Raw genomic sequence first — 26,060 nt, 5'->3', positions numbered from 1 at the left:
CTTTTCCGCCGCCGGAAACTCGACCAATCCAAGCGCTCGGTGTTGAAGTGCCCCTTGAGGTTCCAAGATGTCTGCGCCCATGTTACGCTAGTGGCAGACGGCGACTTCTTCCTCCGCTCCGGGCACATCTGGTACCGGGCTGAACCCGAGGATTATGCTGGGCCGGACTCTCCGAGAAGTGAGTGAATGTGGCCCAGTGGGGACGCGGGAGGGCGGAGACGCTCGAGGACTCCGAGGTCAAGGTCGCCCCGGATTAACCGCGGCTCGGCCCGCCCGGCCGCCGTCGCTCCTAAGTGGGAAGGGGGATTCGAAACTACCGCTCTTAGGCAGTACACCCCACATCCATTCCCGGGAGTGAGGACGTCAGGAGAGATGTTTGCACCGCCGGGCCGTGGAGGAAATTACATCCACCCCGCGCGACTTAGGCCATTTCAACCCCATCCCGCCTGTGCTCGCTTTGGGGCGGGATTTATAGCATGCAAAATTCTAACGAACTAATTGGTGGCTTAAAACAAAAAACAAAAAACAAAAAAACTACATTCTGTATCTTCCGTGACCCCAAAATTGCTAGGATTCCTATCACTGCCTTCACTCCTGGACATCATGGATGAAGCCCTGCTTAAACTGTAGGTAGCAACCCCATATATAGCAGAAAATTTGACAGTATTTTAAAGGGGGCGGGGCTCTGACTGACATAGCCAAAGTCCATTCAAATCTAAGGTGTTTGTGACAGCGCTCACCGATGCTTCCTCTCGACTTCACTGCAGCAAGGTTCAGAACACTGTTTGCATTCCCCAGCTGATACTGCCTGAAACTTCTCAACTCGCGATCGAGACTATTGTGCGTTATGAATTGCAGCGGGGTTTGTAGGTGTGTTATGGATTGCAGTGGTCTTTTCTTTTATCTGTATATGCAACTTTTCTAAACTTGGAAAAACATACCCTTTAATTGCAGGAAGCAAAAACTTTTAATATTCTCCTAATTTCTCAGCTTGTCATACCCTTAGTATGAAATGGGTGTATCTTTGGATTTTTGTGTGAAGGTGCTTGATTCTAAAAATGGCTGTTTGAGTTATTGGCTTCAGTTTCACTTAAAAAAAATCATTAAATGAATGTTGATGTGAGATTATTAAGCTGTTTCTGATATAGCCCTAAACATGGTCCCAGCATTTTGTAAGGGTATTTATGCAAAGTGTCATTCTCAGCACTGATAATTTTCAAATAGAAATATTGGTAGACTGAAAAAAATTTAAAACATTGAAGCAGCCTACATCCTGTGGTATCAAATATTTAGCCAAGATTTAATTCTTTATTTTAAAATAAGCAAGTATGTGCATTGTATTGGCATGCAAATTTGTTTTTGTCTTTAATAGTAAAATTATGTATACCAATTTTTAAAAAAATATCTGTTTTATGTATATGGATATTTTGTCTGCATGTACATCTATCTGCACACCAGAAAAAGGCATCAGATCCCATGAGACTACAGTTCTAGACAGTTCTGAGCTGCTATGTGGGTGCTGGGAATTAACTCAGAACCTCTGGAAGAGCAGCCAATGCTCTTAACTGCTGAACCACCTCTCCAGCCCTCCCTAAATTGTTTTGAAAGAAAGCCCTACCCTAGATTCTAAATGTAAGTAGCTTCTGAAGAGCTCTTCCAGATGCCTCATGACACACTCTAAAGCAAAAGTACCTTGTCAAGCCAACAAGAGAGCAAAACCCCAAAGCATAACTGTTATCCATTGGCCTGTAGACTATCCTTCACTTCCTCTAGTCATTAAACCACTAAACCCTCTATAGTGTGTTCTCTCACTTTATTATTCTTGCTCTAACTCTTATTCTTGTTTTAATACAGGTCATGTGGCTTGGTTTGAGGCCAAACTCTCTCACTCTTTACAACGGTCTGCTTGCCCATTCAGAATCACCTGGGCCTTGGTTAAAACTTGAACTGACTCCCACTCTAGATTTAATTAGACAGATCTGTATAATTAAAGCCCAGAGTGTATGGCTTACTAGGTTCTCTGGTTGAGTACCTATCCTGCCTACCATTTTCCTTTTGTGTCTCCATTTGGGAAATCTCTTCTTTCTCAACTTGATAGGATTGCAGGAATTTTAAATTGTAATGAGACATTTAAATCCATAGGCTTTTAGTAATCCTTTTCTCCAAAATACATTTTTTTTTACTTTCATACATTGTATGTGACATATCCTATTATTAGTGAAAAATCAAATTTGTTCTTTTCTTTCTTTTTTTCTTTCTTCCTTTTTGTTGTTGTTGCTGAGGTAGGATCTTGTACCCAGGCTAGACTTGCTAAATTTGTTCTCTAAAAGGAATGGGGAGTCCCTAAAAGTTGTTTAAGATACAGCCTATAAAAAGGATGTGGCCTGCTTTTTCCCTCTTTTAAGCAATTTTGGTGGAAGAGAGAGATGTGTGTGTATGGTACTCCTTTTTGACATTAAATAAGCCATATGAAAACAGCATTTACTTCATGGGAGAAAAACCCATAACAGGGGAGTTGACTCAAAGAAAGACTGAGAAGTTGCCTTGACATTACAGCTTTTACTTAACAACTCCTTTAACAGATATTGCTAATGCCAATTGTATTCGGAGACTGTTTGGTAGTTATTTTACCAGGCAAAGAAGTGTTTTCTGTCTACTTTGTAATTTTTCCATGTTCCTGTTCTAATGCTCCAAGTTTTACTAATTAGAGATTGATTAATTCAGTACAAATCACTTTTAATGTGTGCAGACACCCAGGAATAGTGGAAGATTCATTCTCCTTGCTGTAAAGTCTTATAAGTTGAGTCCAAGTTCTCTGTTTCCTAATACCTTAGTTGAGATAATTGATTTAGAAAGGGAAATTTTGTTGGGGAGGCGGTTAGAGGAAGAAGCTTGAAACTGTGATGAACATCTGAGGCAATTTAGCAGACGATTGATGGAGCTTAGAACAGCAGAAGAACCCTGAGACAAGGTACCAGGATGTAATGCTAAATAAGAGGTAAAGCCCAGGAGGGCTGGCAGCCACAGCTTCAACCTCAGGTGGATCTCAGTGAATTTCAGTTCCAGAATAGCCAATGCTGCACAGTGAGAACCCTGTCTTAGGGAAAAAGGTGTGTTGGAGGGTAGTTACCCAGATGTATTTAGGATGGTTTGACTCTTAGTTTACTCTATCATAGCTTGATCCCAATTTTCTTCGCATTAGACTCCATTTGCACGGGTTGGCTTCTTGGGGCTCCAAACTAAAAAGATTTGACTTAGTCAGTGTTCCATTGCTTTGAAGAGACACCATGACCACAGCAACTCTTGTAAAGGAAAACATTTAATTGGGGATGGCCTACAGTTCAGAGTTGTAGCCCATTATCATCATGGCAGGGAGCATGGAAGCATGCAAACATACATGGTGCTATAGAGGTAGCTGAGAGTTCTGTATCTGGATCCACAGGCAGCATGAAGAGAGTGACACTGCGCCTGGCATGGGCTTTTGAAACCTCAAACTAACTCTAGTGACACACTTTCTACAACAAGGTCACACCTACCCCAACAAGCCCTCCTAATCCTTTGGACTACTGCCACTCCCATTCAAGTATATGAGCCTGTCATCACAGACTTCTTCACTGTTCTGTAGAGAGGTAGAGTCCAAGTTTTAAACAGTTGTTTTTCCTCTAATATTCAGTGAACGCTTGTTCCGGGCACTGGGGATTGGTTGAAAACAGAAGCTCTTCCGCTGTTAAAACAATACCAGTTTTAGATAGGAAGATAGTCATGAGTAAGTTTCTTCCAGCATTAAATGGTGTAATTTCAGAGAGTATGAGTGCTGTGAAAACTGTTAAAGCAGATTACAGGGAGACCATAAGTGCCATAGCTGGGTGACTTAGGCAGAGCCGCCTGGAAGGCCTCACTGATTTAGTGGATGATGTTTAATAGAGGCTAGGAAGGAAAGGAGGGTCTGGAAGAGCTGGGATATAATATTCTGGACAGATGGAAGAGTGAGTGCACACCAAGAAGCAAGAGCAAGCATGACACAGTCAAACCATGCATGAGGTCAGGATGCTGGGAGCAAACCAGCGAGCAGGCTGGAGGAAGATGAGGCCAGTGATGGGCAGGATAGGACGCCAAGTACAGGAGAAACACTGGACAATTTCAAGCTCGTGGATGTGGTCTAAGCTTTTAGTAGCTCTTCCAGAAAAGTCTAGAGGACTCTGGTCTAGAAGATAAATGTGGGAACAGAAAGACTAGATGGAAGGCTGTTGCCATGGCAATCAGTGATGCTGGCAGCAAGGACAAGTTTGTAGCAATAGAAATAATGAGAGGAAGGATTGTTTTTAATGTGAGAGGTTGCTCTTCAATTGAATATGAAGTTTGGGAATGAATTAAGGAGAGAGTTGGCTTTGGCCTGGCATCTAGGGACATGGAACACTTCTCAAGAACTGACAGAACTGAGAGGGGAGTATGTAAGGAGGAGCTTTTCCAGAGTTCTGTTTTAAAGGTGGTCATTTTTAGATGCCTTTTAGATATCTAAGTGAAGACTGAGTGGAGGAGGCAGACACAGTAACTTAGCACTTGGGAAAGAGGCTCCACAGGTGGATACAAATCGGTCAAAGTATGAGAGTAACAAAAGCCATGTGGCCAAATACACCTGAGAGGATGCATGTGAAAATAGAGGAAGACAGACTTTGACTAAGAGGTCAGCAAGTGGAAATTAAACTAGTAAGAGACATGGAGGCATGGCCAGACAGGCAGGAGGAAAGCCAGGGTAGTGTGTTGCCTGGACTTAAGGGAGAGGTTGTGTGGATGTGCTGCTCAGATGTATTGGAAAACAAAAGCTAGGGCATCAACTATTGGCTCTAGGACTGTGGAATTTGATGGTGACTTAACATGTCAATTGCAGGAAACAGTAGAGACACTAAAACTAGAGTGTATTAAATAGAGAAAAGGTACCCATCAGTCACTTAGTGCTTTTTTTAAAAAAGGGGAATAATTAATTTTATTTTATGTGTATGTGTGTTTGCCTGAATGTTTGGCTATGTACCACATGCATATCTGGATCACTCTGAGGCTAGAAGCAGATGTCTAGTTCTCTCAAAGTGGAGTAATAAACAGTTGTGAGCCACCATGTGGGTGTTGGGGCCCAAACTCCATTCCTCTGCAAGATTAGCCAGTGCTCTTAACATCATAGCCACATGATGGTGGTCAGCCATATACAGAGAAGTGTTGTCATTTGGTGGCACCGAGGGTGGATTTTGAAAATTAGATCATGTCTTGGTTAAATCTCAGCTCTGCTTCTTTCTAATTCTGTGACCTCAAGCAAGCAGTTATTTCATCTGTAAGATGGAGATGATGATGATGATGAGGAGGAGGAGGAGAAGAAAAAGAAGAAAGGCAGCATATCCACATGACCTCTTCCTCCTTGGAACACCTCTCCCTTATGTCCAGACATCACGCCATCCTGGCTTTCCTCCTGGCATGTCAGGCCATGCCTTCACGTGTGGATGCAAAGGAAGTGTACAGTGTCTTGGAAGGTACCGAGAACAAAGTGCTGGGTGTGACTAATGAGGTTGAGGGACTTAATTACACAGTCATGTAGTTTTCCTCTTCTGCCCTTGAAGATTTCAGTTAGATTATTAACAAACCTAATCGTGTTCCTCTAGTTTGTGCATACATATCTATGTGCACACATGCCGTGTGGCACACACATGTGGAGGTCAGAGGACAACTTTGCAGGAACTAGTTCTCTCCTGCTACATGGGTTCAAAGGATCCAATTTAGGTTGCAGCTTGGCAGCAAGTGCCCTTATATGCTGAGCCATCTCCAGTCCTGCTCACGTTTTTTTAAATTAGCAAAGTATTAAGTTTCATTGTGGCATTTTCAAACATATTTTTCCTTCTACTCTTCTAAGAGTGGTTCCAAGATTTCTCAAAGCAGGTATATTCATCTTCTGTTGCTATATAACAATTTAACCTTCTGACTTAAGTCACATAGTCTTATCTTGGTTTTGTGGGTCACCTGAACATAGAGTTAGTAGTTTCTCTGCTTGGAGTCTCACAAGGCTAAAAGCATGGTGTCAGCCAGGTCTGCAGCTTTATCTGGAGCTTGGAGGCTTCTTCTCGGCTTCCTGTTGACAGAATCCATTTCCTCATAACTGGGATGGCATATGTGGGTAATCAATGAGTTGAAGGGGTGGGAGACATGAGATGACTAAAACTGAGATTTCGGAGATTTTAAGATATGGAAAATGGCTGTACTCAAGGCCTCAACCAAGGTAAGTAGCAACTGGAGTGACATGAAGGAACTGTTTGTGTGAAGTCAGGCCAGGGAATGGAGAGACCATGTAGTATTCTACACAAACTTGAAGTTTGTTTGTTTTTGTTGTTGTTTTGTTTTGGTTGGTTTTGTTTCTTTTCTTTTCTTTTCTTTCTTTCTTTCTTTCTTTCTTTCTTTCTTCCTTTTTTTGAGACAGGCTCTTCTGTAGCCTAGGCTGATCCCATACTTTGAGGCTGACCTCAAATTTCTGATCCTCTTGCTTCCACCCCAAAAATAGTATGATTACAGACATGAGCCATCAAACCCAGCTGTGAACTTGAAGTTGGAATGAACCAAGCTGACAACAGTAGCAGTGGTGACAAAGATGACAGTGGATGAGGCACTAAAACTACCACGAATAAAAGGTGGTGCCAGCCAGACTGGGATTAACCACAAGAGGGAAAGGAGGGAGCATCATCTCTGGAAGCATGTGTTTCAGATCAACTGGGGGGTTTGAGAGAAGGGGAAAGAGACAAGGAAGACCGAGAGGACTGTGCCTTCCCTTCTTCCCCATGGACTCTAGTACAGGATAGCTAGGAACAAAGATAGGAAGCCCACTTACCATTGGCAAAGAAGTTCCAGAAGAGAGTACTTTTTAGTGACAGTGTTTAAAGTTGATGTTTTATATTTAGATGTAGTGCCACAGTTTTGTCCCAGGAGAGCTGTCTAATTTTCATCTCATATTCCATGCTCAGTTCATTCTGGCTAATTAGCATCTTTGGTCTTACTTCTCTTTTCCAGTTTCCTCACCAATTTTCTCAAATTGGGAGTCCCTAAAAATGGCCCCATTGAAAAGCAGCACTCTTGCAAGGAAGTACACCTGGACACTCACCCTTTCTGACTGCTCATGATGCCTTATACTTATTCTCATGCCAACTGCTGAACCAGAAAGCAGCTTGAAGTCTTAGAAGGCTAACCAAGGGAGGAGAAAGGCAGAATCCTCTGGAGAGGCCTGCCTCTACACCTCTCTCTGGGGTTGAGTGTCTGCTTCTTCTAGGTGTTCACTGTCCTCTCCCTTCCTACTCCTAGTATTAGCACACACTGTCTTCTTTATTGCTGCCTAGCCCCTTCCTCCTGAAGCATTCTGTAACAGACATCTCATTGCTTAGTTTCTTCCTTAGGGTATGCCTAGCTGTCCATCCATCCCAGGACCACTCCTCCAGCCTCCCTTGTAAAAGGCCTTTCTTTTTGTCCATGAGCAGCAGAGACCACTCCAAAACCTCCTAAGAATGGCATTGCTTTGGTGATATTTTTAGTAGCCAAAAGCAGATCGTTAAATACAGTCAATGTAGAAAACAAACTCTTTTCCATGAGAGGAAATGCAGAAGTGGTAAGGAGAGTATATTATGAAGTCACCCTGTCCTGTACTGTTGTGTGGCTTTGAACAAATGACAGCCTCTGAGCTTTAGTTTCTTCATTTGCCCAAGGCAGTTAATAATGCCTAACTTGCTAATGAATTGATGAGACAAATAAACCAGCAGTGTCTGGCTCGTGATAAATGCTCAATAAGAACTACTCCCTTCCAGACCCTCTTGTCTCAGAACTCACTTAGCAAGTGGATATTGCAGCTGACTTTGCCAAAGAAAGCCTGATAGTATCTTTGACTTCTTGTTAGCAAGTACCTATCCTTACTTCCTGCAGGACATGGCAAATAATACAGTTCATCTCAGGTCTCACTGCCAAATAGCAGGTACTGACTGGTCACTTCTCGTGCATTTTTTAAAGATATATTTTTACTGTCGTGTGTGTGTGTGTGTGTGTGTGTGTGTGTGTGTGTGTGTGTGTGTGTGCGTGCGTGCGCGCGCAGGTGCTTGGGAGGACCTGGTTGTGGCTTCTCCAGACCTGAAGTTAGTTATAGGCAGTTGAGCCATCTGAGATAGGTGCTGGCAACCAAATTTGAGTCTTCTGCAAGAGCAGTATGAGCTTTTAACCGCTGAGTCATCTCCGCAGCCCTACTTCTCATGCATTTAAACTCTTTGCCCACCAGCCTTCTTAATGCACAAAATGACAGAAATTCTGAGAAGTTTATGTAAGATATATGTGTATATGTATATGTCTCTGCATTTTTCTGAACACCTAGTAGGTCTTATCTGAAATCCCCAGTAGATACAAAGATCTTTTTCAGTGCCATAAAATGTTTCTCTTTTTCTACTGTGTATTCCTCAGGTTACAGTAAGATGCTCCCCGAACTACTCTCCCCTACCCATCCGACACCCTGGCTGGGCTCAGCTACCTCAGGCCTGCATGGCTCACCAAAACTACTATTTGTCCAAGCCTAACGTAGAAACAAAATTAGTCAATGAATGGGGAGACTGCTCCCCACCACTCCCATCATCCAGCTGGTCAGTACTGCCCTTTGCTCACTGCCCTGTCCAAGAGTAGGCTCTCTGGATTTTGAGGCCAAGCCTCACTTGTACATTTTGTTTCCACACTATTGCCCATGGCTCCCTCAATACCAGATTTGGACTTGTACAGAATTTGTAAAATGACAATTCTGAATTGTTTCTACTCTAGGTTTCTGCAGCACTAAAACAGGGCCAAGTCACACCAACAGAGCTCTGCAAGAAATGTCTCTCTATCATCAAGAAAACCAAGTATCTAAATGCTTACATTACTGTATCAGAAGAGGTAGCCTTAAAGCAAGCTGAAGAATCGGAGAAAAGACACAAACAAGGTAAATGTAAATTATGTTCAATTGTATTTCATTGTTCTTTCTCAAGAAGAACAGTTTAGCTGGGTATAGCAGTGTCTTTCCTAAAGAACTTGTCCTGAGTGTTTAGTGTAAATGTTACATAGTACCTATCTGTAATAATTTCCAGTGTAAACTTATTTCTGAAGTTTCATTCTCCTGGGTCTCCTCTCTTACTTTCCACCTTATTCCCTTGAGTCTCCTACTAAACCTGGAGATAGGCTGGAGACTAGCAAGCCAGCATGACCATCCTGTCTTCTCCCCTCACAGCACTGGCTATACAGGCAGGTGGGCATAAGAATAAGACACATGCTGGGCAGTGGTGGCGCATGCCTTTATTCCCAGCACTTGGGAGGCAGAGGCAGGTGACTCTGTCAGTTCGAGGCCAGCCTGGTAACAAAGGGAGTTCCAGGATAGTCAGGGCTGTTATACAGGGAAAACCTGTCCCAAAAACAAAGAAAGAAAGATATGTGGTCATGCCCAGCTTTGATGTGGACACTGGGATCTGAACTCAGGGCCTGATGTTGAACATGCATTCTTACCTTTAAGCCATCTTACAACCACCACCTCTCTTTGTGGCTTTTTAATGCAGGTCAGCCACTTGGAGATTTAGATGGAATTCCTGTTGCTGTCAAAGACAACTTCAGTACATCTGGCATTGAGACGACATGTGCATCAAATATGCTAAAAGGTGAAGTCTAATGATTGCAGCATCAGCTTTCATGAGTGTTTTTCAGCTTAAAGATAAAGTGTCAATGCTTCAAGATAACCTGAGATGAACTGCAGCCTTGTAGGAAGTACTTAGGCGAGACTGTTGCCCTTACTGCTTGAATTAACTTAGGTGTTGGCCAGCCCCTTGCATGAACACTGCTTACAAAGACTGGGAGTCGTTTCAGGAGGACATGGTACTGGCTGGCATCACTCCTGTGGACACAGAGAGCTCATCAGTACCTACTCACCATCTCTTGGAACTATGTAATAATCTTTAATTTTATTCTTTAATCTATCAGGCTGAAAACAAGAATGTTCATCAAAATATTTGGATTCTAATAGGAAAAATAAATGAAAAAAAAAAAAAGAAAAGATACCTAGAATGCTACTCACTAGAAGTAAACTTCTATGAATCCTCTTTCATTCAGTGGACTAAATTGTGTTTTGGAATATAAGCTAAAGGTTTTTTGGTGTTTTTTTTTTTTTTTTCAATCTTACTATCCAACATTTTATAGTACTCTTTAAGTCAATGTTTTCAGATTATAAAAATAGTGAATAATGTAATGAGTATCTGTGAAAAATGGGCAGTTGGCAGGAGAAAAATTAACTCACTCAGAAAAAAGGTACAATTTGCTATTTAAATTAGGAATAATATATTCTGATAGTAATTACTTAATTAAAATTTAAAACTGTGCTTCCTATCATTGCTTTCTCTCATATAATAAAAATACTATTTTTCCAGGTTATATACCACCTTACAATGCTACAGTAGTTCAGAAACTGTTGGATCAGGGAGCTCTACTCATGGGGAAAACAAATTTAGATGAGTTTGCTATGGGGTAAGTAAAATGAAGTTTTCCTCTCTTTTTATTTAAAATCTGTTTTAGTTTCACTGCATTTAGGTACTTAAAGGTCTCAAGGTTACTTCTTTGTTTTAAAGTGTCTACTTTATTATTTTCTTTATGGCATGTGTCTGTGGAAGCAAATGACATGTGCAGGTGCCAGTGGAGGCCAGAAGAGGTCACTGATTGGAGCTGGAGTTGCAGGCAGTTGAGAGCCACCCTGTGTGGGTGCTGGGACCTGGCCCTCCAGCTCTAAACTGCTACGTCAAGTCTCCAGCCTTCTTGAGGACTGTGACATCAGCGTCTTAGTCCCTGTGGAAGCTTGTCAGTTGTCTAACAAGTGTGTAAATATATTGTTCAGGTTTTAGAATGTATTTCCCTGGGGAATAATGATGGTAAGCGCCTTCTCGTGTGCTTATTTTGCTACTTGTGTATCTTTAGCCAAGTATGGTCCAAATCTTTTGTAAGTTGGTTTATTTATCGAGTTATAAGAGTTCTTTCATATATTCTGGACCAAGTTTGTTATCCAAGGTGGTTTGTAAATCTGTTCTCAAAGTCTTTGGTTTATCTTTTCATTCAGTCTGTATTAGTTAACTTTTCTCTTGCTGTAGTACAGATAACTGAGAAGTCACCCTAATGAAAGAAGGGCTTCTTTTTGCCTACAGTTTGGGGGTACATGGCAGGGAGGACATGGCAGCTGTAGCCTGAGGCTCGGACGACATGATACAGACAGGCAGTCAGGAAGCAGAGCAATGACAGCTGCTCAGCCAGCTTTCTCTATGTGGAGTCAGGGCCCTGACCCATGGAATGGCTCAGGAATGTGTTACTCACAGTTAGTGTGTTTCTCCCTACCTGTTAACCCCATCTAGAGACTCAGCCCCAAGGCTTGTGTCCTAGCTGATTCTAGATCCTACCACATTGAAAGTCAGTGTTACCTACCACACTGACTGCTTTTCAGAGTCGAAATTTTTAGTTTTGATAAAGCCCAGCTCATCAATTTTTTTCTTTCATGATTCGTGCTTCTATGTTGGTCTCTTCTAATGCTTCCATAATCCTTATACAGACCAAAATGACAGGTTTTTCTCCTAGTTTTATTACATTTAGCTAGGTCACCCATGTTGTTTAAGTTTTTTGTATATAGTATGAATATAATTCAATTTTTTACATATGGACATTTTACTCCCACCACTGTTTAGACAAGATGAGCTTGTCCTTGTTCTCAGCAAACACACATGTAAATTTGAGTCAAGATCTGTCTTGACACTGGCGGCAAGAGTCTCTTCACTTTGCTCTTTTTAAAGTCACTGTATACAGTGCGGCCTGTTTTAAAGTCACTGAGTGTACTGTGGCCCTGTTTGTTTTCCACATAAGCTTTAGCAGCTTCTTTTGAACTGGCCACTGTCTGTGTCTTCTAATTCACAAATGCCATGAGTATGTACTAATTGAGATTTTTATTTATTTTCTCTCAACAATATTTTAAGATTTTCCAATGTAAACCGTCTATGAAGCTTACGTGATTTCTGTTTTTTATTAATTAAATTTTTTCATTTATTTTATATCCTGACTGCAGTTTCCCCTCCCTCCATCCCCTCTACCCTCCGTATCCACTCCTTCTCCATCTCCATTCAGAAAGGGAAAGGGAACATGGGTAACTGGGGATTGAATTTAGATTGTCAGGCCTTAGGCCACTAAGCCACATTCTAGTCCATGACTTATTTTATGCTGTAGTTTTTCAGTTTCCAATTATTTATATACCAAATGCATTGAAAATATCATTGATTTAAAAAAAAATCAGTTTTGTTTTTTTTTCCTATATTGACCTCCTAGCCTAATTGGTCTTTATAGATTTTTTGGGATATTTTGTATAGACAGTTTTAGATTTTATTTCTTACTACTTTTCTACATTTTGCTTTGTTGAACCAGTTATGACCATCATTGCAGCACTGAAGAAAAAGTGTGAAATGGGGAGGTTGAGAGAAGGCTCAGCAGTTTAGAGTGCTTACTCCTTGCAGAGGACCTGAGTTCAGTTCCCAGTGACCTCATGGGTAACTCACAAACACCTGTAACTTCAGCTTCAGATGATCCAACACCCACTTCTGGCCTCTATGGCCATCTGCACTGGTGTGCATAGACATAAACATATACAAATAATTAAAATGGGGGGCAGATGTAAAACAGATAGCCTTGCCTTTTTCCTGATATTGGGGAGGAAAATATTCAGTCAAATGTACTTTAGAATTTTCTACTTTATAATTCTTTTCAAGTTTGTAATGTTTGGTCAGCGATCGTGTTTGTAGAAACAGCCCTGGACTGTTATTATCACATTATCACCGTGTTAATGTGATATCTCTTAGATATCGGTAGATACATGTTTAGTGAGCTTATCCATGGATGTAAACTCAGACATGGTTTTTAGGATATTTTCTTTTCTCCGCTGATCAAAATTAACATGGCCAAAGAGGAAAAAGTAGACTTAGTATGTCCCCAGTGTGATTTTTTGAAGACACTTTATTACCTATGGTCAGCTGGAAAATTATAGCCTCTATCTAATAGCAAGGAAGTATATAGCAAAGCTAAATCAAGAAGCTCTCTATTATTTTCTTAAATAAAAGCAGAAAGATGCTATGAAAATGTTCTACAGTAGAAGTTAAAGAATATAAAGGCTAGGGAAATGGGAGGACAGGAGGGAGAGGGAACTGGGATTGGTATGTAAAATAAGATTGTTTAAATAAAAACTAATAAAAAGGAATGTAAAGGCTAAAATAATAAAATTTAGAAAACTTATTAGAAAAATATTTGTGTCCTTGACTTAAGCAAAAATCTCTTTGCTAGGACACAGTGTAATACAAAATAAAAACTGGTAGGTTGGTCTTGAGTAAAATTAAGAACTTTTGAAATATGCTACTTCAAAATGAAAAAAGAAAATGTTCGAAGAGATAAATCTGAAAAAGACCTTCATGTAAAATACATAGTTAATTTATTGGCGCATATCTGAGGCAGAGGCAGGCAGATCTCTTGAGTTCGAAGACAGCCTGGGAGTTGCCTATGTCCACCATACCCAAAATGCTGAGATGACATCTGTCTTAGGTGGGTGTTAGGAATTCAAATTAAGGTCTGTACACGTAAACAAGTGCTCTTACACACTGAGCCATCTCCTCATCCCTAGTTTTGGGGGTTTTGTTCCTGCTTGATACAGGTTTTACTCTAGCCCAAGCTTGCTAGAATAGAATTCATAGATATCCTCCTGCCTCAGCCAAGTAAATGCCAAAGCTAAAGGTGTGAGCTACCACACCTAATGCTTTTCTTGAAGCTTCTGATTAAGAGGGAGATTCCTTTAAAAGATTTCCTAATGGTCTGAATGTTTGTGAATCTTTTCATCTGAAAGGTCTTAGCTTACAAGGGAAATCATCTTTAACTGATTACCTGTGATAAGTCTTCATTTCTACCACCAGCTTCTCATGCAGCACTCCTTAGCTGCCTGACTGATTGGAGCTGCGTGTGGGTAGTCTCAGCCTTTTCCAACTCAAGCTACAATGGGCTAAGAAAAGCGCCATGAGTTTCCCTGGGGACATAAAATAATGTTTTCTGAGGTATCACTTTGCTTCTCCATCACAGGTCTGGAAGCACAGATGGTGTGTTTGGACCAGTTAAAAACCCCTGGAGTTACTCAAAGCAATACAGAGAAAGGCAGCGGCATGATGAGCATGGTGATTCCCATTGGCTGATAACTGGAGGGAGCTCAGGTGGCAGTGCAGCAGCAGTGGCAGCGTACACGTGCTTTGCGTAAGATGCTCCCTGTTTGTGCTTTAAACCCCACCCAAATGCAAAAAGGTCAAACTACAGGCAAAGCCCTGCAGCACAGGAATTTATTTCTTTTTGGTGAGCTGTTTGTGTTCAAAGGTATATTGAAATAGCGTCTAAGCATACTCAGCTTTAGCCTACTACTTGAACTTTGTACATTAAAACTTAATTTAAAATAACATTTTAACTTTTCTTCCATAGTCTGTAGTCTGGTTCTTTAAAAACCATGGTTTTATGGATCTTACCAAATAAGACATTGAACATGAATGAACTTCATGAATCTTATTTTTTAATAATTTATTCTGTCATCAGTTCACTATGCAAATGACAGTGCTGTAGTTCATTGCTGCTGAGCTGCTGCTAGTGATTTATCCTCTAGAAAAATCTCAAAAAGGAAAAAAATCCTCGTAGTATATATCAACAAGGTATTTAAAATGGAGTTCCCACAAATCTGCAGCTGAAGGTGCCTGTCTCTAAGCAGAACCTTCAGCCTCCTTAGGAGCTGATTCTGTCACATGTCAGTGAGAAGCCATTAGCTAGGCTTTAAGTGCCATTTTTTGAAATACCTCTTTCTGTTTCTAGTGAGAGCTGGTATCTGAAGTGTGGTTTCAGTTACAGCCAGGCTGACTTCAGGCTTTGTGTAGCAGACAGTGGCCTCAAACCCCTGGCCCTCTTGCATAGCTCCCAAGCACTGAGGTCATATGCCTGTGCCACCACCCCGGCCCTCCAGACAGTGTTAACCACCCAAAGAATAGGAAATAATGATTTATTTTATAAGTCTCATTTTAAGTAAGTTGACTGTGTTTCCTCAGTAATATCATAATGTATATGTTTTTCCTTGCTTTAATTATCCAGTAAAACTACATTCCTTCACAGGCACTGCAACCAATAATTTATTTACATATTTTAGAACTATGGAGCTGTAGTTTCCTCAGATGGCTTTTCATATTGCTGAAATCTTGTTAGGAAGAAAAGCCATTTCATTTATCTCTGGAATGTTATAGCACTGCATTAATATTAATGAGAGTTCTGACATGTTAGAAGTGCAGGATCAGGTGCGGCTTTTTTTTACCCTCATCATCCCACTTAGTGTTATCTTTCTGAATCTACTTTGAGAAGATGGCATTTTGACACGTAATTCCTTTGGAAATGTAGGTTTTACTTTTACACAGCCGTCAGTGAATGCTAATAAGGAGACAGTATCTTTTTAAAATTATGAAAGCAACAGACTGATTTTGTAGTTAAATGGACTTGATGAGAAAGGAAATGTAATTTGCATTTTCTGTAGAGTGCAAGTAGCATGTTATTGTTAGGAAAATTACTCAGTCCAAAGTATTACTTTCAATATAATCAGTAGATTATATGTGTATATAATCAGTAGAAGCACCAACCGAAAGTCACTTCAGATTGAATGTCTCCAAACTGTGAAGTAGTCAACTTTTGTCTCCCTGACAGTGTTTTGTTTGTTTTATTATAGTTTTTAAATTAAGAAGGTTCTTGGAGTGTTATTGAGCTGCATAGAAAGAATGAGACAGGGCACTGTGAGGTGATGTAGAAAGCTACTCAACGTGCATTAAGTGAAAACAAGTTATGAGCAGTGTATATGATTGCTGTTAAGAGTAATCATCACTTAGGCACAGATGTTGGTCACACATGAAGTATCTGGATGAAAGTGTGTCACAGGGCTATTATGGGTGCTCCAATAAGAGGACTTTTACTGTTGTTTTTTGTTTGTTTGTTTTGTGTGTGTGTGTGTGTGTGTGTGTGTGTGTGTGTGTGTGTGTGTGATTATATTTTGTTTGTTTGGTTGGTTGGTTGGGGCTTTTTTGATTTTTCGAGACAGGGTTTCTCTGTAGCTTTGGAGCCTGTCCTGGAACTTGCTCTGTAGACCAGGCTGGCCTCAAACTCACAGAGATCTGCCTTCCTCTGCCTCCTGAGTGCTGGGATTAAAGGCGTGCACCACCAGTGCCCAGCAGATTTTTGCTTTTTTTTTTTTTTATTTTTACTTCTATATCCTATGATTGTATGATACTTTAAATTTGCAGCAGGCATGTACTGTCCAACAGCTTTGTTCTTAAATAAGTGTTTAAAATTTCAGTTGTGGCAAAATATGTATATGTAATTTCACAATTAATCTGTAAAACTTTTTTTTTTTTCATCTTGGAAAACTGAAACCATCACCCATTAACTGCCCCCACTCCCGGTCGCTAGCAGCCTTCTCCTTGCTGTCTGTGGATTTGAGTGCTCTATTACTTCCTTCATGAGCTTTCTGCATTTGTCTTCTGGTGACTGGCTTGTTACACTTAGCATGATGTCCTTCAGTTACTTTTTTTAAAATTGGTTTCTTCTACTGCATAATATAGAGTCTGAACCATGTTACTGTTTAAAAAAAAAAGAAGAAGAAGAAAAGCATGTGTTCTCTAGGTGACTGGGCTGAGAAATGAGCATTCTCTTTGTTGGGTAGTGGAAATTTTTTCAAAATGAATATTTAATAAATATTTTTAATCAGATTAACCAAAATTTTAAAAACTACTACTCATTGATAACACTGAAATGTTAAAACACAGTTCACTAGAAATAAATACATGAATCAGCCTGGTCTGCAACAAGTAATTTGATTATATAGGCTAAGAATTTATAACAACAGACCCTTTTGTTCAACTAACCAAGGAAAGTTTACAGGCCCATGTTTTATAGGATAATCAAATTTAATCCCCACCACCCTCAGGGTCTGTATTTCCCTCATTTCACAAAGGGGGAAACTGGGCTTAGAGAGAAGTCACGTGCTTAAATCCACACGGACAATAACAGCGGTGGTACAGGGATTCAACCTTTTAGAAACCAGCAATCTAAAAGCAATCAAACTTGAGCAGAGGCTTATGTGTAAAGTGGTTTATCAACAAAGTTTGCTAAAAGTTGTCATTCCAGAGAAAACAACACTGTGACAGTTCATCTCTAGCCATGAAGTAGGGATCAAAGGCTTGGGGTCTGAGTTTCTGCAGAGCGGGCTTTGTATGTGAAAGCATACTGCCTGTTGTTACTTGAAAATAGTCTCTATTTTTACTATTTTAATGGCAGCAAAAGGTCATTATAAACAAACAAAATAAGGATGGAAATTTACAATTACAAAATGTTCTCCAGGTGCTCGCTTCAGCAGCGCATATACAAAATGTTCTCCAGAAAAGAAAGCACATTTTTAAAGAGTTGAAAGGCCAGGCATAGTGGCACATGCCCATAATTCAGCATTCAAGAGGCAGAGGCAAGGGGGGGGGGTTGAATCTGCCAAAAAGCTAACGGTGTTTGTTGCTGGTTCTGTCTTTGTGCTTCTCTATACCATATGAATCCTTTGAGATGAATATGGATTACTCTGTATAATTAAGGGAAAGTACAGTTGTAAATCGTAGATTCCAGATGCAATTAAAGAGTCATTCCTCTTAACAGAATTCTCTTTCAATCCAGGGCTCTAGGATCAGATACTGGAGGGTCCACCAGAAACCCTGCTGCGCACTGTGGGCTTGTTGGTTTCAAACCAAGTTATGGCTTAGTTTCCCGCCATGGCCTCATTCCTCTGGTGAATTCAATGGATGTGCCAGGAATCTTCACCAGATGTGTGGATGATACAGCAGTTGTGTTAGGTATTTCTGTGGTTACATAGCATTTGAAAGTTTCAAGGTAAAGCAGTATGTCTGTCACACATATGGGTTCCTTCTTGCAGGTGTACTGGCTGGACATGACCCCAAAGATTCCACCACAGTACAAGACCCTATTAAGCTACCCATGATTCTTGGTGAGATGGATGTAAGCAGACTGTGTATAGGAATCCCAAAGGTAACTTCTTCTCATTATTCTTCAGAAAAGCTGGCTGGCCAAATGCAGATTTAGGAGGCCGACTGGTTGTTTTGAATCCCTGTACCACCGCTGTTATTGGTCATGTGGACTTAAGCACGTGACTTCTCTCTCAGCTCATTTCCCCCTTTGTGAAATGAGGGTGAGAGAAATATAGACCCTGAGGGTTGTGGGGATTAAATGTGATTATCCTATAAAACACCAGTCTATAAACTTTCCTTAAAAGAAAGTGATGCAGTTTTGGGATTTGTAAATCATAGATCTGGGCTTTTTAAAAACTCATCTATTATAGTGAAAGGCAACCATAGGCAATATGTAATTGAAGAAATAGTTCTGTTTAGTTAAAATATTTTATTTTTAAAAGTGGATTACTGTCACATCTTGCTTGTGGCTACATTTTGCTGATCCCTGATGTAAGAGACATAGGCATACCTTCTCTAGTAAGGCGCCACTAAGTGTTATTGCATTTATTTTTATTATTGCTATTTAGACTATACCTATTACAATAGCAATTAATAATCTATACATGTAAGTAATAAATTACTGACACTTTAAAGTTTAAAAAAATCAGACGTGTCTCTCTCTCTCTGTGTGTGTGTGTGTGTGTGTGTGTGTGTGTGTGTGTGTGTGTATGTGTGTATTCATGTTTTGTATGGTCTTATTTAAATTGTAATTTTTTAAAAATTATGTATGTGTATGGATATTTTACCTACATGTATATTTGGTACTGTTTGTGGGCCTGGTGTCTGTGGAGGCCATAAGAAGGCATCAGATGCCCTGGAGGTAAAGTTACAGATGGTTGTGAGCTGTCTGACAAGAGTGCTGGGAGTTGAACTCATGTCCTTTGGAAGAGCATCCAGTGCTCTTAGCTTCTGAGCCATCTCTCTAGCCCCTTGTATTATTTTAAGTTATATGTAGGTATATATGTCTGCGTGTGGAGATACATACACACACACACACACACACACACACACACACACACACACACATTATATAGAGATATAGTACAAGTTGCCCACAAGGCCAGAGACATCAGATCCCTGGAGTTGGAGTTACAGATGCTGGTAAGCCACTGAAGTAGGTGCTGGCAGCTGAGCTCAAGTGAAATAAGAGCTCTAATCTACTAAGCCCAGACTAACTTCCAGTTTAGTTACTCTTGTGCCTCTCTCTCTCAAGTGCTGTAGTCTAGGTATGTACCACCTTAGCCAACTATATACCTGACAATATATTAACTTTAACATATTTTAGGAATCTTTCAGAAAAATAAATAATGGAGAATAATGAGGCTTCTTAATTTTGGCACCATTGATAATTTTTATTCTGGAAGGTTCTGTGGTGGAAGCCATCTTTTGCATCCCTGGCTTCCACCCCTCTCCCATAGCATGCCTCACCACTACAACTCTACTGTCAAAGCATCCACAGACATTATCAGGTTGCTAGTTTAAAAAGACTTTCATCAAAGTAACTACCTGTAATTTCTTTAAAAACCAAGATAGACCAAAGCTTTAGAAGTAAACCTAGTTGAGTCCTAGATCCCATGTTGGCGTGATATATAGCATTAGGAATGCTACTTCACTTCCCTATTCTCAATATTTTTTTCATCCATAAAATGAGGGATGATGAGCCTGTGTAATGGGGTGTAAAAGCATAAACTAAGAGAAGTTCTGAAAAATAGCAGCAGATTATTTGTGAACATTTAACAGCAGATATGCACCTCTGATCAGATCACCAAGCTTTACACTGCTATGCCAGCTAATACTGTCCAGTAGTGTGCTCACATGCCATCAACATTCCTAGTTAGTCCAGTCTTTCTAGGTACCTACTAGCTACTGTATTATCAGTGTTTTAGTGTAGTGTATTGCCAAAGATTTTAGTATACTGATGGGGGAGGTCCTTCTGCTTATATGTTTGTCTTATTGGATGATAAATAAAGCACTGTTGGCCAATAGGGGAGCAAGTTAGGTGGGACTAGGAGTCGAGGAGGATTCTGGGAAATGTAGTAGAGACAGTCGTCACCATGTAATCCCGAGAAGAATGGACACAAGCCACCAGTGTCCTCGATAAGTCTTTATAAATATATAGATTAGTAATTATATTTGATACTTAAAACAGAGATAGCAGATAAGAAATCCCAGTCATTGGCCAGCAGCATTGTACCTCATATAAGTCTCTGTGTGTTACTTGGGACCTTAACGTGCTGGCAGGGCTCGGGCAGATTGGTGGAAAGATTTATCGTTACAGTATACAGATGTTTATGAGTCTGTATAGCCTTTCCTATGTTTTGTTTTGTTCTTCCTCTAAGGAATATCTGGTACCAGAGTTGTCCAGTGAAATACGGTCTCTCTGGTCCCAAGCTGCTGACCTCTTTGAGTCTGAGGGTGCCAAAGTGATTGAAGTCTCCTTGCCACACACATGCTACTCAATTGTCTGCTACCATGTGCTGTGTACATCGGAAGTAGCTTCGAATATGGCAAGATTTGATGGGCTACAATATGGTAAGATGGCTGCTTTGGGGTTGTTTAAGATACCTCAAACATTTGAAAGGTTCACATACTAGTTATATAATAATTCAGAAAGGTAAATAAATTTTTCTCTATTATTTTAATATTGAACTTAACGTATTCTTTGTAAGTCTTTCTTATGTTTGGTTCTCTGGACTGAAGGGAAAAATCTTGAAGGAATTATCTTTGTGTACCCAGCCCATCTGATGTAATGTCTGACAAGGTGGAGCACAACCAAAGTTTGTGTGGGTGGGTAGATGGATGGATGACAAATTTCTTTCATGATTTCTTTTTTCTCCATGGTTAATTCTCATAACTAATTGATCAGTCAGTCACAAAGCAAATAAAGAAAAAGAACTTGGAGAGGAAAGTTCTCTAAGTCCATCCTCTTCACAATACTAGTTTACAGCCAAACCTTTAATTCTTTTTCAATAATGCTTACCTCTTGTTCTCAGGTCATAGGTCTGGCATTGATGTGTCCACTGAAGCCATGTATGCTGCAACCAGACAAGAAGGGTTCAGTGATGTGGTACGAGGAAGAATTCTCTCAGGAAACTTTTTCTTATTAAAAGAGTAAGGCAATTTCTTTAAGAATTTTTGCTACTCTTGAAACCTTAAAATTTTTATATCTAGTACTATACTGGCTCAGTTAGCAGGATACTTGCCTGCCCCTAAGGCACCAGGTTTTAATGCCCAACATCAATATTGTGGTAGTACATGCCTGTAATCCACTGGGGAAATGCAGGCAGGAGGATCAGAAGGTCAAGGTCATCACTGGTTCCAAAGTGAGTTCAAGGCCAGCCTGCGATGTGAGATCCTATTTTGAAAAAACGAAGAGCAACATTAAAGAATGAGGAGCTGGAAAGCTAGCTTAGTGTAGACTTCTTGCTGCATAATCATGAGGATCAGAGTTCAGACTCCAGCTCCTATATAATAAACTGGGCATCCTGTGCATGCCTATAACCCCAGATCTAATGAGGGTAGAGACAGGGATTTGCAGGGAAAAAATCATGCCTCAAAGAAATAGGTGGAGAGCAATAGAGAGGGACATCAGCATATGTATCTCTGTAGAGCCCATTGGGCAAATGGTTTGGGAAGGATACACGATGTTTCTATAGCACTCTCCTAGGATTAAAAAAAATCATATTTTTATCTTCTTATAGTTGGTTCTCAATGGGACTGGAGTTGTCATGTCCAGTTTTACACTTGAGGAGCCTAAGGTGTAAAAAAGAGTCGCATTTATTCTTTTGTCTGTGCATGGCTTTCCCCCTAATCTTTTAACAGTGTTTGAGCATCCTTCATTCAACTTTATCTCTGCCCTTCTAGACTGAAGTGTTCACAAAATACAAAACTACAGCACTGTGTGCTTTCCTTCTTTCCCTTGATGGAACCTGCTTCCCAGGACTGTTTCCTACTATCTAATTCAGGCAGATGTGAGACTAGTTAGTTATCATTACACTATAGATAGACTGAGACATGATGATAGAAAATTGCACAGCCTTTGAGATCCAAGTTTTTAATCTGTTGTACCTAGAAAATAACTTAACAACACTATCTCACCCTAAAATAAATGCTCTGGTTTAGCAGTTTCCTTACTGGCCAGTATTATTTTGTGGTTATTTGGTAGAATTGCATCTAGTAGCAAATTCTAATGAATAAATTCCAGTGTAAAGTTGTATAATAACAGTACAGTACTCATCCTTATAAGTTGTTAGGAATCAGCTGGGTAGTGGTGTTGCACACCTTTAATCCCAGCACATGGGACGCAGAGGCAGGTCAGTCTCTAAATTCAAAGCCAACCTGGTCTATAGAGCAAGTTCCAGGACAGCTAGGGCTACACAGAGAAACCCTGTCTCAACAAAACAAACATACAAAAAGAATTTAGTGGTGTACTGCCAGGTGTGGTGACCAAGTCTTCATTCCAGCACTAGCTAGGGGCTATCTAGTGAGTTCTAGACCAACCATGCTACATAGTGAGACCCTGTCTCAAAAACCAAAGTAGCAATTGGCTGGCAAGATGGTTCAGTAGGTTAGGTAAAGGCACTTTAAGCTGATTGATGACATGAGTTTAATTCCTGAGATCCACATGTGGAAGGAGAAAGGTGACACTGGCTGAATGTCCTCAGACCTCTACTCACCCCTTCCTATGCTCCCTCCCCGACACAGTAAATAAATAATGGTAATAGTAGTTTTAGTATGGCTCTTAAAACAGAAACAGAAAAAGTCTTTAAGGTATCTTTGTCTTTTTCCACAGAAATTATGAGAATTATTTCGTCAAGGCGCAGAAAGTGAGGCGCCTCATTGTGAGGGATTTCATGAATGCTTTTGACTCTGGTGTGGATGTTCTGCTAACTCCCACCACCCTGAGTGAGGCAGTGCCATACTTGGAGTTCATCAAAGAAGACAACAGGACACGAAGTGCCCAGGATGACATTTTCACACAAGCTGTAAATATGGCCGGTGAGGATTCCTTTTCTTCAAAGTTTAGACAAACTCCCTGGTCTTCAGTTCAAGTCCCTGTAGTATTGTTTCCTAAAAAGAGTTCCCTTCCCTTCTGGAACACTTGGAGGGGATATGTGTGTGCGTGCTATAAGTTCGTATTTTCTTAACCAATATGCAGTACTTTTATTTTCAAAACATTTAAACATATATAAAAATTTAAACATAGTGTACATACAGACTTGCCCAAGTCTGTCCTCACTAATGTCTTGCTTTGGCTTTCTTCTCTGTCTTTCTACACTACCACCTCCCACACATTCTGTGTTGAGCCGTTGCATTTGAAGAAAACCTTTTAGATATGACATTTTACAGCTGAGTGACTTAGCATGAATCTGAGGATAAAGACTCTCCTCCCTCAACACATTGTCACATCTGTGGAAACCATTATGAGCCCAATAATAATCTAAATATAGTCCTTATTCACATTTTCTCAGCAATGCTAGAAATGTCTTTTAATGTTGTTTTGCCCTTATATCTACTTTGTTTATGATCTCTTTTAAGGTTTACAGTAATCACTTCAATGTATCTATCAGTTATTGTTTGTAGAACTGCACCAGGCAGGTACCAGATACTGAGTTTACCGCACTTCTGTTTTTTCTTTCAACTCTTTGTTCCTGAAGGAACAAGACCTTCCTTTTATATTAGTCCTTTCGTGTTTAAAGACATTCCTCTACCTTTCTTTTAGGGTAGGTCAACTGGCCCCAAATTTTCTAAAGTTTCCTCATCTAATGTCTAGATTTTCCTTTTAAGGTATTCTTGCTGTATATGGAGTTCTGGTTCAACTGTTCTTTATCTTAGGACACTTGAAAAAAGGTGGTGCTCACCTCAAATCCCAGGGTTTTAGAGGCCTGGGGGGAGGTGAGCAGCTGAAGGGGAAAAGGGGATGAATAAGAGTAGAGTATAATGACTACAGTGATGAGGCCATTTTTATATGTTAAGCTGAAGTTCTTTTACATAGAAAAGGAAGCCTGCTGAACCACTTCCCCTAGTCCCTTAATCTCTGTGGGAAGTCCCCACCTTTTAAAAGGTGTCCTTCTAAGTGACAGCTTCCTGAAGAGGTGAGGCTGCTTATGCCCCATTGACCCGACTACTTGCTTATAATTGGGTTAAATAAACATTTTTAGCAGAAAACCACATACTTCTTGTATCAGGAAGCAGTTCTGGTCATTGGTCCCACTTTGGGAAACTAAGTTGTTTGCTTAGGAAGATAGCTGATGGGGCTAGGGAGATGGCCGAGGGGGTAAAGCACTTGCTGCAGAAACAGGGACCAGAGTTGAGATCCCTAGCACCCACATGAAGCCAGATGCAGTAGCGTACATCTGTAGCTCCAGTGCTCCCATAGCAAGATGGGAAGTGCAGACAGGAGATTCCTTAGAAGTCAGCTGGTCAGGTAGCCTCCATACACAGTAGTGATCACGAGCCCTTGTCTCAGACAAGTGGAAGTGGAAGGCAAGGACCAGCACCAGTACCAAGGTTGTCTTGATATATCCACATATGCATGCACAAACACAAAGAAAACAAAAAGAGAGCTACTCAATTGTTATGTTTTTGTAGAAAATTAGAAATAAAGAAAAAGAGGAGGAGGGGCAAGATGAGATATATTAACCAATTTATTATGGGCCCAGCAGAGTAGAGGGAGTGAGAGAGAAGAGAAACAGAATTAATGGCTGACCGCTATGGCCGGTCGCCATAGAGAGAGAGAAGAGAAGCAGAAGCAAACAGAGAGAGGAGAAGAGTAGAGAGAGAGTAAAGAAGAAGCAGAGAGAGAGCGAAGCAGTAGAGAGAGTAGAGAAAGAGCAGCAGGGAAGTTGGAACTTTTAAAGGGAAGACTGCGCATGCACACTGAGGTTCCATGTATGCCCAGAGTCCTCACGCAGGCAGTAATGCGTGGCAGGTGACATGGTGATGACGTAGCACCTTTTCCTGTGCATGCCCTGACTGTTGTCAGGGGCCGGGTTCTGTCTCTTAAAGAGGTAGAGCCAATCAGCATTAAAGCCTGAACCTTTCACCAATCATTCCTAAGTAATTTATGTGTCTTACTTCGGGTTCCTGTTACTGCGATAAAACACCATGACCAAAACAAGTTTGGGAGGAAAGTGACTTATTCTTACACATCATCAAAGCAAATCAGGACAGGAATTCAAGAAGGACAGGAACCGGAGTTGATGGAGAGGTGAAACTCACTCTGTAGACCAGGCTGACCTTGAACTCACAGAGATCCACCTGCCTCTGCCTCCCAAATGCTGGGATTAAAAGCATGGCCACCACACCTCTCTGCCATAGATTGTTTTAAGCCTTATTCTGTCCTTATCTATAAGCACGGGGAAGGAGGGTTCATCAATTGATGGCTTCTTTCTGTTCCTCAGGCTTGCCAGCAGTGAGTGTCCCTGTGGCCCTTTCAAACCAAGGGTTACCAATAGGACTGCAGTTCATTGGACGTGCATTTTGTGACCAGCAACTTCTGACAGTTGCTAAATGGTTTGAAAAACAAGTACAGTTTCCTACTATTCAACTGCAAGACCTCATGGATGATGGCTCATTGGTTCTTGAAAACGGAAAGTTAACTTCTGTTTCTCTAACCTAATCGTGATCAATAAATCAAGCAATTGGCTGATAGTGAGGTGCCAGGAATCCAACACTGGGCCTCAGGCTTGCTAGGCAGGCTGCCTGCCCCTGGACTGACTCTCTACCACTGGATCATGCTGTTAAAATGACTAAGAGGTACTGTTTTCTAGAGCGCCCAGTGATCTTGCTCAGCCCTGGGATTAGGTTCAGTGTCAACACTGTTTGTCCTGTGAATCACTTCTTCAAATCCCTGTGATGTTGTTAATTATAATATTTATACATTCATTAAATAACTGTTAAATTCAA

General features: G+C 40.7%; 1 protein-coding gene across 2 annotated transcripts; it reads left to right on the top strand.

Moving 5' to 3' along the window:
• The first annotated feature begins 6 nt into the window (after positions 1-6).
• Qrsl1 (glutaminyl-tRNA amidotransferase subunit QRSL1) lies at positions 7-26,060 on the top strand. 2 transcript variants are annotated; one of them, XM_027402254.2, is made up of 11 exons: positions 7-178; positions 8,815-8,974; positions 9,582-9,680; positions 10,443-10,539; positions 14,158-14,325; positions 17,803-17,978; positions 18,059-18,171; positions 20,492-20,684; positions 21,146-21,263; positions 22,945-23,150; positions 25,556-26,060. In XM_027402254.2, exons 1-11 carry the CDS (start codon positions 155-157, stop codon positions 25,771-25,773), a joined length of 1,572 nt encoding a protein of 523 aa, XP_027258055.1. In that variant the 5' UTR covers positions 7-154; the 3' UTR covers positions 25,774-26,060. The 2 variants fall into 2 exon arrangements, with proteins under 2 accessions (XP_027258055.1, XP_027258056.1); XM_027402255.2 differs by lacking the exons at positions 7-178; positions 8,815-8,974; positions 9,582-9,680 and adding an exon at positions 9,690-9,964.

This window comes from Cricetulus griseus, chromosome 2 (genome assembly GCF_003668045.3).
Source record: "Cricetulus griseus strain 17A/GY chromosome 2, alternate assembly CriGri-PICRH-1.0, whole genome shotgun sequence".
Taxonomy (NCBI): Eukaryota; Metazoa; Chordata; class Mammalia; order Rodentia; family Cricetidae; genus Cricetulus; species Cricetulus griseus.
Note: the sequence above shows the minus strand (reverse complement) of the source record. Positions and strands in the feature narration are given on the sequence as shown.

Bases quoted from the DNA above. Each gene is read 5' to 3' on its own strand.
- Qrsl1 (XM_027402254.2), top strand. From the start codon at position 155: ATGCTGGGCCGGACTCTCCGAGAA. The intron at 179-8,814 runs GTGAGTGAATGT...TTTCTACTCTAG, and splicing joins TGGGCCGGACTCTCCGAGAA to GTTTCTGCAGCACTAAAACA. The intron at 23,151-25,555 runs GTGAGGATTCCT...TCTGTTCCTCAG, and splicing joins ACAAGCTGTAAATATGGCCG to GCTTGCCAGCAGTGAGTGTC.